Source organism: Enhydra lutris, unplaced genomic scaffold (assembly GCF_002288905.1).
Source record: "Enhydra lutris kenyoni isolate GAN:26980312 unplaced genomic scaffold, ASM228890v2 scaffoldscaffold77, whole genome shotgun sequence".
Lineage (NCBI taxonomy): Eukaryota > Metazoa > Chordata > Mammalia > Carnivora > Mustelidae > Enhydra > Enhydra lutris.
Window position 1 is genome coordinate 2,649,293 of NW_019154161.1, and position 14,969 is coordinate 2,664,261.

The following is a 14,969-nucleotide window of genomic DNA, read 5'->3' on the forward strand; positions in this document are numbered from 1 at the left end:
CCCGGGAGGTGTATTTTTATCTTTCCCTTTGTCAGCACGGTTTAAGAAAGAAGGGAACCAAGCGGCCAGAGGAGGCATCCCCTTCCCTCAAAGAGGGAATAATGCTTCTCTTCCACTCCACCCAAGGTGACAGGTCCGACTCCAGCCAAGAATTCCTCAAAATGTGTGGCACAGTGTCGGCATTTGGTAAATATTGGTGAAACTTACAAGTGAAAAAGACGTGACTTGGTATATAAAATTGGCATATTCCACAACTGGCAACTGCCTCCGGAGAGATCTGAAGCCCAGGGCTTATGTTCTTTATCCCTACCCCTCCTACGACACACACACATGTTCTCCTAACGCCCCCCCCCCGCCCCCTGAAAGTCGAAATGATAAGAACACAATGATTCGGGCCCAAACTCATGTTTATATGTGGAGGTGGAAAAGAGCCATGATCATCAGGAGGGGAAACTGAGGCAGATCACACAAGAGGAGAAATCCAGAAAATCATTGGGCCCAGGACTCTTTCTGGAGGCTCAGAAATACCAGGATTCCAGGAGGTCTCACAGCATGAAGGGGGCCTGACTACATTAGCTGGTGGTAGCCAGGATGGAGGGTGATATCAGCAACTGAGAATGAATTTACGTGCTACGAGTCGGCATCCTTGGGCACGCCGGGAGCGGGCAGGAGGGCCCCGACATCCTCGTCCCCACGGAGAGACATCCAAGGGGCTGAGGGAAGAGGAAGTGGGTGGGGGAGGTCATGAGAATCTTTGAAATCCCCCGGGGTTCCTGACTGCCCCTCCCCCACATGTGTGTCTGTCTGTCTTTCCCAGTCTCTGTCCTACTCCACAGGTTTCTGTCCCCCCTCAGAGCCTCTGTTTCCTCCCTCCCATCCCACCACCTCCCGTGTCTATGTTCCTTTCTGTCTAGATCCATGCCCCCCACTCGCCCCCACTCCAGGTCTGTCCCTCTCTGAGTTCTTTCCCTCTTCCGGCTCCACACCTGGAAGCCCCTTTCTCATCCTCCTCCACAGCAGAGCTCCTCCTGCGGCCACTGCCGTGAGCAGTAAGAAGCCAACAACGATTCCGATCACGGGCACTGAGGATCTGGCTGGTGATTCTGCAGCCAGAGAATGATGTGAGATGCAGAGGGAACCCTCCGGCCCATCGGAGCCAGGGCCAGCGCCTGGGGATTCTCAGTCCCTCCCAACCACACAGATCGCAGCATCAGGTTTTTGGGGAGTGGGTGTGGACAGAGGGAACGCCGGTCAGCTGATGTTCTAGGTCTGTGCAGAACACCCCCGCTTTGCATAGAAGAGTCAAGATGGGTCCCAGTCCCACTGGCCAAGGGACCCATAGCAGCAGAGCGCATGGCAGTCTGACTCGGAGAGAGGAAGGGCGGTCACAGAGCAGTAGCCCGTCAGATTCACAGAGGACTGGCCGTGGCTGAGGGACAACAGGCAGCAGCAGACAATGAATGGTCAGAATAGCAGCCGCAGCAGGGAAGGCAGACCGGCAGCAGTGGGGCGGAAGGCGGCTGCAAGGCAGCCAGAGACAGAGAGTATGAGGCCTCCGCAGGACCTTACCCAGCTCCACTGTGAGGGGCTGCGGCAGCCCAGCATGCTGCACCACACAGCGGTAGTGGTGCTCGTCGCCACTTTTGACCGTCAATGAAGACCAGGCATGGAAGGAGCCGTCGCCATTGGGGCCAAAGTCACCTTCTCCGGAGCCCACAGCCAGCCCGTTCCGGAGGAACCGCAGTTGTAGCTCCGGGGGATAGAAGGAGAAGGCACTGCAGGTGAGCACCGAAAAGCCAGGGCTCCCAGGTCGGGCCTTCAGGCGCATGGAGGGCGGCTCTGCGGACAAATAGGCAGATAGACCTAAGCCCCAAGCCCATGAACCCCTAGGGCCAGACCTGGTGAGGGCCGGGGAAGAACGTACAGAATCCTCCATTCCTTCCACCGTAGCCAGCAGGCCCTGCCCTGTCTCCTACACTGTGCTGAGCCTGGAGGATAGAGTGGCAAAGGTAAAGGGACATTCCTGAGGGGATGGGGACCCCCACCTATCCACAGTGAGGATATCCACGGCTCATCCATTCCTTCCTACAACAGACACACACTGAACATCAACCATGTGCCAGACACTCTTCTAGGCACCCAGGACACAGCAGTAAAGACAGACAAAGGTCCCTGTCTTGGGGCGCCTGGGTGGCTCAGTCAGTTAAGCATCTGCCTTCAGCTCAGGTCATGATCCCAGGGTCCTGGGATTGAGTCCTGTGTCCAGCTCCCTGTTTGGCAGGCAATCTGCTTCTCCCTCTCTCTCTCCCCCATTAGTGCTCTCTCTCTTTCTCTGTGTCTGTCTCAAAAAAATAAATAAAATCTTTTTTTTTTTAAAGATTTTATTTATTTATTTGACAGAGAGAGATCACAAGCAGGCAGAGAGGCAGGCAGAGAGAGAGGAAGGGAAGCAGGCTCCCTGCCGAGCAGAGGGCCCGATGCGGGACTCGATCCCAGGACCCCAAGATCATGACCCGAGCTGAAGGCAGCGGCTTAACCCACTGAGCCCCCCAGGCCCCTTTTTTTTTTTTTTTTTTTAAATAAAATCTTTTTAACCAAAAGTCCCTGTCTTCATGGAGCTCATGTTCTAATGAGGGAAGAGAGATAAATATTTGTGTCCAAATAAATGAAAAGGAAACAGACCGTGAAAGTGTTGTGATGAGAGAAAATAAGACAGATCCTACGGTCGTTAAAGGGTAGTAAGCAGACATTATGAAAACCGTCATACCAGTGCATTTGAAATTGAAATGAACTGGACAAATGCCTAGGAAATGCAACCTTCCAAAACTGACACAAGAAAAAATAAAAAAACTTGAGTAGTCCTATAATGATTGAATAATTTTAACCCATAACTTAAAAACTTTCCAACAATAAAAGTCTAGGCCCAGGTGACGTCATTGGTGAATTCTTTTTTTTTTTTTTTTAAGATTTTGTTTATTTATTTGTCAGAGAGAGAGAGGGAGAGCGAGCAAGCACAGGCAGACAGAGTGGCAGGCAGAGGCAGAGGGAGAAGCAGGCTCCCTGCCGAGCAAGGAGCCCAATGCGGGACTCGATCCCAGGACGCTGGGATCATGACCTGAGCCGAAGGCAGCTGCTTAACCAACTGAGCCACCCAGGCGTCCCATCATTGGTGAATTCTTAACACAAACAAACAAATAAACAAACAAAAACAAGTAGCACATCTACACTTAATTTAGGAAAAAGGCTTCCCTGTAATTCCGTGGAGGAGACAGGAAGGTGGTCTTGCAACGAATGATGCTGGGTCAACTGGAGATCCTCGAGGGACAAATGAACCTTGAACCCTTACCTCACACCCTCACATGCAATTACCTCAAGACGGATCACAGTTACATGTAAAAGTTACTTATCAACCAAGCTTCTAGAAGACCTAGAACATTCATAGCTTTGGGAGAGGAAAGATTTCCTAAAGAGAACACACACAAAAGCTACAGAGAAAAGATGGATGGGTTGCTCTTCATTAAAATTAAGAACTTTTGTTCATTAAAATGTTTCATCAAGGGCACCTGGGTGGCTCAGTGGGTTAAAGCCTCTGCCTTCAGCTCAGGTCATGATCCCAGGGTCCTGGGATCGAGCCCCACATTGGGCTCTCTGCTCGGCAGGGAGTCTGCTCCCTCCCAACTCTCTCTCTCTCTGCCTGCCTCTCTGCCTACTTGTGATCTCCGTCTGTCAAATCAATAAATAAAATCTTTTTAAAAAAATGTTTCATCAAGAAGGTGAAAAGATAAGCTGCACACCAGGAGAGGTTATTTCCAATAGAACCATCTGACCTAGCCAAAAGATTCATATCCAGAATATATCAGGAACTCTAATAAGAAAAAGAGATAAAAATTCCAATTTAACAATGGGCAAAAACTCGCACACAGCCACTCCAAAAGAGTGGACACTCCACTGTCAATAACATGAAGAAGTTCCCCGTCACTAGTCATCAACTTGTTGACCTGAATTTTTTTTTTTTAAGATTTTATTTATTTATTTGACAGACAGAGATCACAAGTAGGCAGAGAGGCAGGCAGAGAGAGAGAGAGGAGGAGGCAGGTTCCCCGCTGAGCAGAGAGCCCGACGTGGGGCTCGATCCCAGGACCCTGGGACCATGACCCGAGCCGAAGGCAGAGGCTTTAACCCACTGAGCCACCCAGGCGCCCCTGACCTGAATTTTTTAAAAGATTTATTTATTTGGGGCGCCTGGGTGGCTCAGTGGGTTAAGCCGCTGCCTTTGGCTCGGGTCATGGTCTCAGGGTCCTGGGATCGAGCCCCGCATCGGGCTCTCTGCTCGGCAGGGAGCCTGCTTCCTCCCTCTCTCTCTGCCTGCCTCTCTGCCTACTTGTGATCTTTGTCTGTCAAATGAATAAATAAAATCTTTAAAAAAAAAAAAAAAGATTTATTTATTTGAAGAGGGAAGGGGGAGAGGGAGGGAGAGAATCCCAAGCAGACTCCCTGCTGAGCACAGAGCCCAGTGCAGGGCTCAATCCCACGACCCCGAGATCACAACCCGAGCTGAAACCGAGAGCCAGAGGCTTCACCAACTGAGCCACCCAGGCGCCTCCTCACTGTTCTGATTTTGTCCGATTTTTCCAAATCATGTACATGATGCTCATTTATCATCAGAGAAATGTAAAATGCTTCACAGTAAGACACCACCACATACCAACCAGAATGCTTCAAACTCAAGACAGACGATATCAAAGTCTGGCAAACCTGTGGAGCAACTGGAGTTCTCAAACACAGCTGGTGGGACTCTGAAACGGGCTCAACCCCTTTGAGCAAAGTGTTTAGCTCTACCTGCTATAGCTAATCTGGGGCCTACACCACGATACGCAAACGGGCTCATGCTTAAGGTCATCTGAAGTTCAAAATCAGTCAACGCCATGGTGATAAAAATTGGGTCAGCTGTTGCCCTTGGGAGGTATGGAATGGGGGGGGACACAAGGAAGTCTTGTAAGGTGCCGAAAATGTTCTAGATCTTGGTACACAGGCATCCATTAAACATAATCAATGTACTTTAGGTAGGTGAGTTATACCTCAATGAAAAAGAAAAAACAGAGACGCTGTAGTGAATGAATGGACAAAACAGTGGCATGGGAGGGGGCGCCTGGGTGGCTCAGTGGTTAAAGCCTCTGCCTTCGGCTCAGGTCATGATCCCAGGGTCCTGGTATTGAGCCCCACATCGGGATCTCTGCTCACCAGGGAACCTGCTTCCCCCTCTCTCTCTCTGCCTGACTCTCTGCCTACTTGTGATCTCTGTCAAAAAAAACAAAAAAAAACAAAAAAAACAGTGGCATGGGAGACAGTAATGGGGGTGTTATGGGGAAACACCTTAACCAGGGTGATCAGAGAGGACCCAGTCATGGCAGGACCCCAAGGAAGAGAACTGTAAGCAGACAGGACAGCAGGTGCAAAGGGCCTGAGGAGGGCAAGAACCTGACAGTTGGAGAAAGGGAAAAGAGAAAGCCAGCATGGCTGGGGTGTTGTGGAATTATAGTGACGGAAAGCAGCCAGGCCCAGCCACTGGCGGGGATGGGTGGGCCACAGAGTAGAGGCAGCATTGTAGCGTGAGACTAGAGAAAAGCTAATAGACAGTTTTAAGTAGTGGTGGGCTAGGAGCTCCTTTATGTTTCAAAACATTCCTCTGGCTGCTAGGCAGAGCATGGTCTGTCCTGAGGGCCAGGATGGAAGTTGGGATTACAAGATGGGGACACTGAGGACAAAAGAGCCCCTGAGGATCCCCCAGCCATGCGCGGAAGTACAGCTGGGCTGTTTCTGTGTTTAAGGGGGGGTCAGGCAAGGCATCATGGGGGTCCAAAAGAGGCAAGTGGAAAGCCTCACGGGCCACAGGAAAACCTCCCCGGCTGTGACACCAGAGGAGCGGATAGAGAAGGGCAGAGGTGGAGAAAGGGGAGGGCTGATGTGGGCTCGAGAAACTCTGGGTGAGCGTGTCTGCCTGAGCCAAGCAGGTGCAGGCTGAGGGGAGGGACAGAGGCCACTGGCCCTTGGGGCCTCCAGGCCAGGCTGAGGAACTCGGCTCTGTCCAGAAGTCTCTGCGCTCCAGGGGAGGGCTGTGTGTGGGAGAGCAGTGGGGACAGCTCTGGGTGTGGAAAGACCCTCTGGGACATGTCGGGGAGGGCTGCAGTGGGGAGAGTGGAGGCCAGGAGGCCAGGGAAGAGGCTGGGGGAAGAGGAGGAGGCCGAGGATGGGGGTGCGGGGGCGGAGAGCTCCATGGGGACCAGGGATCCCTCGGAGGTTGCTCACCCTTCCACTCCAGGTTCCCACGGCCCCTCTCCAGATGGCCCAGCAGCCGCTGGGGGCAGGAGTTGAGCAGGAAGGTCTTCTCCTTGCTGACCGCTCCTGTGTGCTGCGTCCACGTCTTCTGGATGGTCTCAGTCTCGGGCCAGTCCCCATCCCAGGTGCCCAGCTTAGGGTCGAAAGTCATGAAATCCTCACCGTTCAGAGCAAACTTGGCCACGGGCACCGAGGCGTTGTCGGGGCCCAACTCACAGCCCAGCAGGCCCTGCAGGGTGTAGGGTCCTGGGGTGCCCACATACAGGTAAGCAGGACCCAAGAGCAGGGGGCCCGGCCCCTCCACGCTCAGACCCCGGGGGGCCGGTTCTTACCTCCTTTCCCCAAGGCTTTGAGACCTTCAAGAAACAGCTCCTGCTTGCTCCGCAGGTCGGTCGTCTCTTTCTCCCAATACCAGGAGACCTGGTTTTCCCAGACCCAAGCCCCACATGGCTCGGCCTCGGCCCGCAGGTTATTGTAGCTCAGGTACTGCTGGGGACCCAGCCAGCCGGACACCCAGAAGGCAGGGGCCCCAGGGGCAGGAGAGGACACGGCAGTGAGGTGGTACAGGAGCGAGAGATGGCTCTCTGCGGGAGGGAGACAGAGGCCAAGAGAGCAGATGTGGGGAGGACCTAGATTGGGAACAGGACGGATACCCTGAAAGAGAAAAGACTCAACCCCAAAGAGGAAGGACAGACCAGACAGTGGGAGACAGCCTGGGGGCGACGGGGACATGGGACAGACGCAGAGAGGAAAGGGACAGACTGGGTAGGGACAGACCCAGAGAGAGGGGCTGGGGCCACATTCAGAGAGAAGGGACAGGCTTGGTGGGGGACAGACTCCCAGAGAAGAAGGACAGATCCACGAGGTGGAGGACAGACTTGGGGCGGAGGGGACAGAGTGGAAGCGGAGGACGCAAAAAGGACGGGAACAGACCCAGAGAGACGGGGTGACAGACTCAGAGAGAAGCGACCAGGGGGCCCGCAGACGCAGCCACGGAGGAAGAACAGCGATAAAGTGACTCTCGGTGAAGGTCGGGCCAGTGCGAGTGAAACCTCGGATTTCGCTTCGCTTCCCTAGTCCCTTCCCGGCCGCCGGCGCCTCCCTCCTACCCCGCAGCCGCCGCCCCTCACCTGCGCGCACCGTCGGCAGCAGGAACAGCAGGAAACCGAGCCCCCAGGGCCGAGGCCGGGGGACCCCCATCCTGAGCGGGAGACCTGGGGCGGGAGGGGGCGCGTGACTTTTCCGACCCCCGCCCCGCCCCTTCCTCCCCCAGCTCCCGAGGGGCTCGGCCAGCACGCGCACCCGCTCCTGGGGGCCCCGGGGCTCCGCGACCGCGGCTGGCCACCCTGCCCTCCACCCCGGCGAACTTTCACCCCTTCATTTGATCTTTTTGGGTTAATTAATTACAGAGCTTGGATAGGCTGAGAGTTCTGTCTCGGCGCTCGGCCCCGCCTCTTCCTCCTCCCTCAGACCCTGGAATCCGAGCCCCAGCTCCTCCTCCTCAGACGGAGAGCGCGGGCCCTCGGCCCCTCCTCCCTCAGACCTGAGAGTTCAGGCCCCCCAGCTCCTTCCTTTCTGAGACCCAGGGGTCCAGGCCCCCGGCCCCTCCTCCCTCAGACCCAGGGGTCCAGGGCCTCCAGCCGCCTCCTCCCTCAGAGCCAGGAGTCCTCACCCCCAGATCCCTCCTTTCTGAGACCCAGGGGTCCGGGCCTCCAGCCTCTCCTTCCCCAGACCCAGGAGTCCGAGTTCCCAGCCCCCTCCTCCCTCAGACCCAGGGGTCCAGGGTGCCTCCATTCCTGAGCCACTCTTCCCTCAGACCCGAGAGCCGCTGTCCCAGGGCCCCTCCTACCCCAGACCCAGGAGTCCAAACCCCCAGCCCCCTCCTCCATCAGGCCAAGGAGTCCAGGGCCTCCAGCCCCTCTTCCCTCAGACCCAGGAGTTCAGACCCCCAGCCGCCTCCTTCCCCAGACCCAGGAGTCCTCACCCCCAGCCTCTCCTTCCCCAGACCCAGGAGTCCAGGCCCCCCAGCCACTGCTTCCCCAGACCCGGAAGTCCAAGTCCCCAGTCCTCTCCTCTCTCAGACTGAGGTGTCCAGGCCCCCTCCCACCGCCCACTCCAGCCCCTGGCCCCCTCCTCCCTCAGACCCGGAGTGCAGGACCCCAAACCACTCCTCCCTCAGATCCATGAGTCCCGACCGCCGCCCGTCCTCCCTCAGCCTGGGCCCCAGTTATGCTCACAGCAGCGAAGTTCCCTTCCAGCAGCCCAAGCTGGCTCCCGTGACTGGAGACCCCAGTTCCTCTCTCACATCCTGTCCGGAGACTGCTCCCTGACTTCAGGAATATCCAACCCCGCCCCCCAGCTGCAGGGCACACCCCAAGCCCTGTGCCCAGCCTCTGAGTATTGTCTCTGCCTCGCTCTTGAAAACTTTTTTTCTTTGTTTCTTTTCCTTTTGGTCTTTCTCTGTTGCTCCCTGTTTGTTATTTTGTGGTGGGAGCCACGCAGCGAATTCATGACAAAGGGGAGAGCCCGACGCTGTCAGAGTCCAGACTTGGGAGTTTCAGGGGGTCCTCTTCTTACCTCCTTGTCCAGCCACCCCCACCTCCCACCCCTTCACCAGCTCTTGCTACTGTGAATGTTCCCCAGACCCCTTCTAAATTTCCTCCTTGGAACTCGTCCCCTAAGTGTCCCCTTAAAATGCTTTTACACTTCTTTAGTATCTTCTGGATTCGGCGTCAGTAACATAGTCCCAAGATACACTGCTGTCTGTCGAGGCCCCCCGCCCACACCGCGGCCGCCCTGCCTCCATTACACTGGAATGTTGTGCATACATAGAAAGAGACTTATTTTAAGGGATTGGCTCATGGGACAGTGCTGGCTTAGCAAGTCTAAAATATGATAGGGGGTGGCTGGCAGCCTGGGGACTCGGGAAGGAGTTGCGGGTCAGGTCCCACAGCAGCAGCTGAAGAAGCAGGGAGAGTGGATCTTGCTCGGGAAAGTCCGAAGGCAGTCTGCCCACCTGGGGGAGGTCCGTTTGTCCTTCTGTTCAGGCCTCCAGCTAATGGGCTGCAGCCCACCCACGTTCTGGAAGGGCAGTCTGCTTTCCTCCAAGTGCCGGGGCTTTAGTGGAAGTCTCATACCAAAACATCCTCACAGAAACCTCCAGAGTAATGTTTGACCCAACAGCTGGGGCCCGGACCCCGCCAAGTTGACACATGAAATTAACTATGACACGTGGTCCATCTGTATTCAACTTAGCACTGGATTTCTTTTCGTTCCTCTCCTTGGTCCTGTTAGAATGTCCACTAAGATCCACCCTCGGGGCCTCTAATGGTGCTGAAGGATCCTGCGTTCATCCCCCCACAAATCCTGTTACAGCACCCTCTGTTTTCTCAAAGCCTCCGAGGAAACTGCCAGGCCCAGCTGTCCCACTGTGTCCCTAGGGATCTGGCTATGTCTCTAGGGGACCATTCCAGCAGCCCTGGGGCTCTCATTTTAGAGACCTCAAGACCAAAAACAAGCAAAGTGAATAATAAAATAAAGGCTTCAGGTTCTTCTTGTGATGTTCCTTGGACCCTGGTATAAAAGGGCCAATGTCTTGTGACAGTGCGCCCCAGGACCCTGCTTTACTTTCCCTTGGAGCCTGGAAACCATCGCCCACGTGTCCTGGCCAGAGGCCTCTCCTTGGCCCCGGGTCTCTGATATCTCAGGTCCCCACCCCCATAACCTTTGGGTCCCCTGATAGAATCCTGAGGCCCAGACATAATGTCTGCAACAGCTTCTGCTAATCTCATTCTTGGAATCGGCCACCCCACCCCTGGGATCCTGCTAAGCCAGTCCTGAACGTTCTCCCTGGTGTGACCCCAGAGGGGCCTCAGCCCCAGGCCCTTGTCTCCTGCTACAACGTTCCTACCAGCAGCAACCCTCCCACATTTCTCAGGGACTTGCCATCAGGCCTTTCCCATACCTCCTCGTCAGCTAGACTGTTGCTCTCTCACCCAAGAGGGAACCACCCTCAAGGGCCTGGGGACCCCACTGAAAAGGGACCCTGAGGTCTTGCTATGTGTGTCCTCTTTAGGTCCCTGAGTCCTACTCTACTGGTTAAGAAACCCCCCCCCACCCCCAACAAGGGATCTTCTCTATAGTCTATATCCCTAAATAATGCCATAAGGGACATGCCCTGGGCTCCTGCCACAGTGCTCCCGGGATGCTAGGACATTGTCCCTGGGGCTTCCATGACACTCACGTTTTGCCTGCCTGTCCTTCTGCTCCTGCTTTACCCCTCTCCGGCATCTGTCTCCTCTGGGTGTCTTCGGTCCTGGTACAATGTCCCATCAACTGTCACTGCCGCACCTGTCAGAACACTGCTCTAATATCCACTGGGTCCTGCCGAAAAGTCCTTGATGGTGGCGGGGGCGGGGGCGGGGGCGGGGGGTTGCTGGGTGGCTCATTTGGTTAAGCGTCTGCCTTTAGCTCAGGTCATGATCTCAGGGTCTTGAGATCAAGACCCACACTGGGCTCCCAGCTCAGCGGGGAATCTGCTTCTCCCTCTCCCTCTCCCCCTGCCTGTGCTCTTTCTGTCTCTTTCTCTCTCTCTCTCTAATGAATAAATAAAATCTTAAAAAATAAAAAATAAGAGTGTCTCCTAGCTCTACCATGAAGTCCTGCTTCAACACCCCAAGGGCCAGCTAGTCTGTGTCCTCGGGGCTCTGGGAAAATTCCTGCAGGGTTTTCCCCACGTGTCCCAGGGTCCTGCTTCGGCGGCCGCCCCCCAGAGTCCCGGATCACTCATTTATTTCCCACTGCTGCTGTAATTCAACCACGAACTCAGCAGCTCGAAACTACACAGATTTTTGATCTTACACTTCTGGAAGTCAGACATCTAAAATGGTCCACAGCTCTGGTTCTTTCTTAAGACTCGAGGGGAGAATCCGTTCCCCTGCCTTTTCTGGCTTCTGGAAGCGGCCTGCGTTGTCACGGACCCTTCCTCCAGCTTCAAAGCCAGCAACACAGCTGCTTCTCTCCCTTCTGACCTCTGTGTGCGTGCGGCCATCCAGCCTCAAATCTCTCTCTGACTCTGATCTTCCCACCTCCCTCTTATTTTTTTAAGTTAATTTTTATTAAACGTGTAAGAATGAATATTTCTCTCAGCCTGTGTGGGGAGCAAGCCCACAATGGCCGTGCTGTTAGTGTCATATTCTACCCAGCTGAACGAACCAGCCAGCCACTCAGCCCCCACCTTCCTCTTACAGGTACTCTAGGGATTTCATTGGTCCCCTGGATAATCCCAGATCATCTCCCCATCTCAAAACCCCGAATTTAATTGCATCTGCAAAGTCCGGCTTATCATATGAAGTAACAGATTCCCAGGTTTCAGGGGATTACGGCATTCATATTTGGGGGAATGTCAGCCTACCACAGTCAGGAAGGATGCCCTTCTTTGTCCCTGTTAGAATACCCGCCTCTGACCTCCTCTGCCAGGGCTGGGCAGTGAGGGCTCTCAGTCAGCCAGAACATTCCCCATAACATCCCTCCTTTCTGCTATAACAGAGAAAGCCTTCAGGGTTGCTTAGGACCCACTGGGAGTCCCTTCTAGGTGTTCTGGGGTCCTGTTTATTTATAGCAACTCGTGGGTGTCCCTTCTCATATTCCCAGAGTCCGTCTCTAACGATCCTAACTGTGCCCTCCAGAGCCCCTGGGCTCCTGCTGTTCCCCAGGGGCCCACTATAAAGAAGAGGAAGCCCATGGCAGGACCAGTTAAGTAATTTGCAGGGCTTGGGGCAAACGAAAATGTGGGGCCCCTCGTTCCAACTTCAAGACGGTTCGAGCAGAGCACTGAACCATTGAACCCAGGGTGGGTCCCTTCTTTTTTTTTTTTTTTTTTAAGTTTTATTTGTTTATCTGAGAGAGAGAGAGACAGTGAGAGAGAGCAGGAGCGAGGAGAAGGTCAGAGAGAGAAGCAGACTCCCCGTGGAGCTGGAAGCCCGATGCGGGACTCGATCCCAGGACTCCAGGATCATGACCTGAGCCGAAGTCAGTCGTCCAACCAACTGAGCCACCCAGGCGTCCCTGGGTGGGTCCCTTCTGAACGATGTCTGAAGCTGCCTTGGCCCTGGGGACTGTGCACTACGATCGCGCCCTCTGCACCTGCACCAGTAGTGCCCCCTACTGACCCCGGGAGGTAATCTCGCCTGAGTTCAAAACCAAATCCTCCTCCTTCCACGTTGGCTTTTCCGAGCCCTGTTTTTTATCTATAAAGTGGGGATAACGATTCTGCCAACCTCAGGAGAGAGGCTTCAGGGAGTCAAGGACTGGGCATGGGGCAAATGTAGGGCATAACAGTAACATTTGTTTCCTTTAATGTGCACCCCTCCCTACCCCCGACTCCCAGCTGCTGTTAGGGTCCCAGGGATCTGAGACGCCATGCCCCGGATGTCTTGCTCCCTCTTGGCATCGGCAGGGGCCAGCACAGTAAATATTGGTAGAATGAATGATGGCAACCACGAAGGACCTTGGGCTGGTTTGATAAGCCCCTAAAACTCTTCTAGAACGGCTTTGATGTCCTGCTAGAACACTCTAGCAGAATCTCTGCTGTAGCCCTCTGTGATAACATAGAACAGAGCTGGGACCTACCAGAATGTTAGACTCCCAGGAATTTGCCATGATAGGCTCCGGGATGTTGGGCAAAATGCCCCAAAATGGGGCAGCAGGATGGCTCAGACACATACAGAAGCTACTTCAAGTTCCCCAGACTCCACTCACAGACCTCGGGACCAGACCAGACCGGACCAGTCAAATGACTTCAGGTGTCTGCTCCCAGAAGTCCTGCTGCGGTAGAGAAGCACGGAGGCCGCTACAATGATTGCCGGGGAGGGGCCGTCATCGCCTGCTAATGAGCAGCAGAGCTGGAAATCAGAACAGAGCCTGTGGTCACCATGCTGTCACTTGGAGGTATCTCTTCATGGTCCCTGCTTCTGCTGAGCTCCAAGGACAGGCCTGCCTTGTGGGATGCGGGATTTAACTGTTTACTCCCCTGAACACGTACGGGTGCTGCCAACTTGTCTACGTGCTGGGGATGCGGAGCTCACCTTCCAGCGCTTAACAGGTAAACAAACACGCTCCATCACAGGGGTTTGTGCAATAAACATACAAATACACAAGAAATGGGCTTCATCGGTCTCTGCAGGGCAATCAAGCTGGGAAGGGTGGTTGGGCAGCTTGGCGGTTTGGCCGGATGGCAAGAGGCTGGGGAGCACTACAGCCGAGTCAACGGAGGGACCAGGTGGACACCTGAGCGGAGAGCTGCCAGGCAGTGGGCACAGCCAGTGCGAAAGCTCAGAAGAGGGAGCAAGTCTGCTGGGCGCTGCCCAGCTAAGCAGCGCGGAGGGCAGAGGGCAAGCGCTGAGGCTGTGACAGTCCGGCCCCAGAGTGGTCTCTGGCTGTCACCTGACTCTAAAAAAGGGTAGACACGGTGGTCACCTCCCTCCAGGCACAAGTGGCATGGCCCCAGGGCGTCTCTCCCCTGGTCTTCGCCACATGACCCACCAGACCCGGCATAGGTGTCCCCCAGCACACACCAGGCAGGCAACCCACCTGCGACTATGTACCCTAATACAGTGGGGTGCCAAGGAGACACCCCAAGACCACTGGGAGGGAACAAGGTAGCTGGGCTGCTGTCAACAGCGCAGCCCCACCCCAAACGGAAACACCTGTGGTTGCGGGGGGCTCCTGGGGCCACCTCAGAGCCCTTCTGGGTCCCAGGCCCCTCCCGCGGGGTCTCTGCCCTCCAGCACGGGTGGGGTGGGGCAGGCTTACAGGCTGAAACTCCAGGGCGGTGCCCCCTTCTGGCCTGTCCCTGCCCCTTCCTGCCCCCTTTGATGCGGCCCCACTTCCTCTGGCAGGAACCCCCGCCCTCGCTGGGTCTGGGTAAAAAGGAGCCGCAGAGCCGGTCCAAAGGCAGTGTCCCTGGAGGTAGCAGCTCCTCTCTCCTCTTGGCCCTGTCTCCCAACCCTTGTACCAGTGCTGTGCCTCAGTCCCTGGTACAGGCATGGGGGGCAGGGACCTGGGGATCCCAGCAGCACCAAGCCCCGAGGGCCGAAGCCATCAGGTGCCTCCTCCCCTGGCTGCCAGCTTCAACTCCGGTGAGGGTCTCTCTACAGCTTCTAATAGCCACTCCCCCCTCCTCAATCCCGCCACCTTGCTGCCCCCCAGGTCTATCATCTTGTTCCTGCTCAAGGTCCGTCTGGTCTTATTCTGAAATCTGAATCTGTCACTACCTGTGGTCTCCGACCTTGCTCAGAACCCAGCTGAGTCCCTTTCGGGTCTCTGATCCTCAAGGTTCCTCTTTCCCTAATAGACTGCCTTCCACTGTTAGGGTCAACCTCTCTCCCTTCCCCACATTTTCCTGACACTCTGCATCACCATCTGGCCATGTCAGAAGGCTCTTTCCCTGACCCTGTCCCCATTTCTCTCCTCCCCCAAGGCCATCCCGACCTGGTCAGTCTCCCTTCCAGGGCCTTTCCTAACCCACGTCTAGCAGCCTGCACGCGGGTGCTGCTGAGGTGGGTCCCAGGCTGGCTCCAGCTTGCCTCACTAGGATAGGGGCCTTCAAAGCCAGTTTCCTTGGACTTTCAGGC

The 14,969-nt window shown here is 55.4% G+C and overlaps 1 protein-coding gene across 2 annotated transcripts; it reads right to left on the bottom strand.

Moving 5' to 3' along the window:
* Positions 1–389: 389 nt before the first annotated feature.
* On the bottom strand, positions 390–8,668 carry LOC111160825 (Fc fragment of IgG receptor and transporter). 2 transcript variants are annotated; one of them, XM_022524182.1, is made up of 7 exons: positions 8,574–8,668; positions 7,467–7,550; positions 6,669–6,920; positions 6,307–6,582; positions 1,570–1,839; positions 987–1,103; positions 390–713 (listed from the first exon to the last, which is right to left on the bottom strand). In XM_022524182.1, the coding sequence occupies exons 2-7, from the start codon at positions 7,534–7,536 to the stop codon at positions 631–633; spliced, it is 1,068 nt and encodes a 355-aa protein (XP_022379890.1). In that variant the 5' UTR covers positions 7,537–7,550; positions 8,574–8,668; the 3' UTR covers positions 390–630. The 2 variants fall into 2 exon arrangements, with proteins under 2 accessions (XP_022379890.1, XP_022379889.1); XM_022524181.1 differs by lacking the exons at positions 7,467–7,550; positions 8,574–8,668 and having other exon boundaries at positions 6,669–7,437.
* Between the last annotated feature and the right edge of the window lie 6,301 nt (positions 8,669–14,969).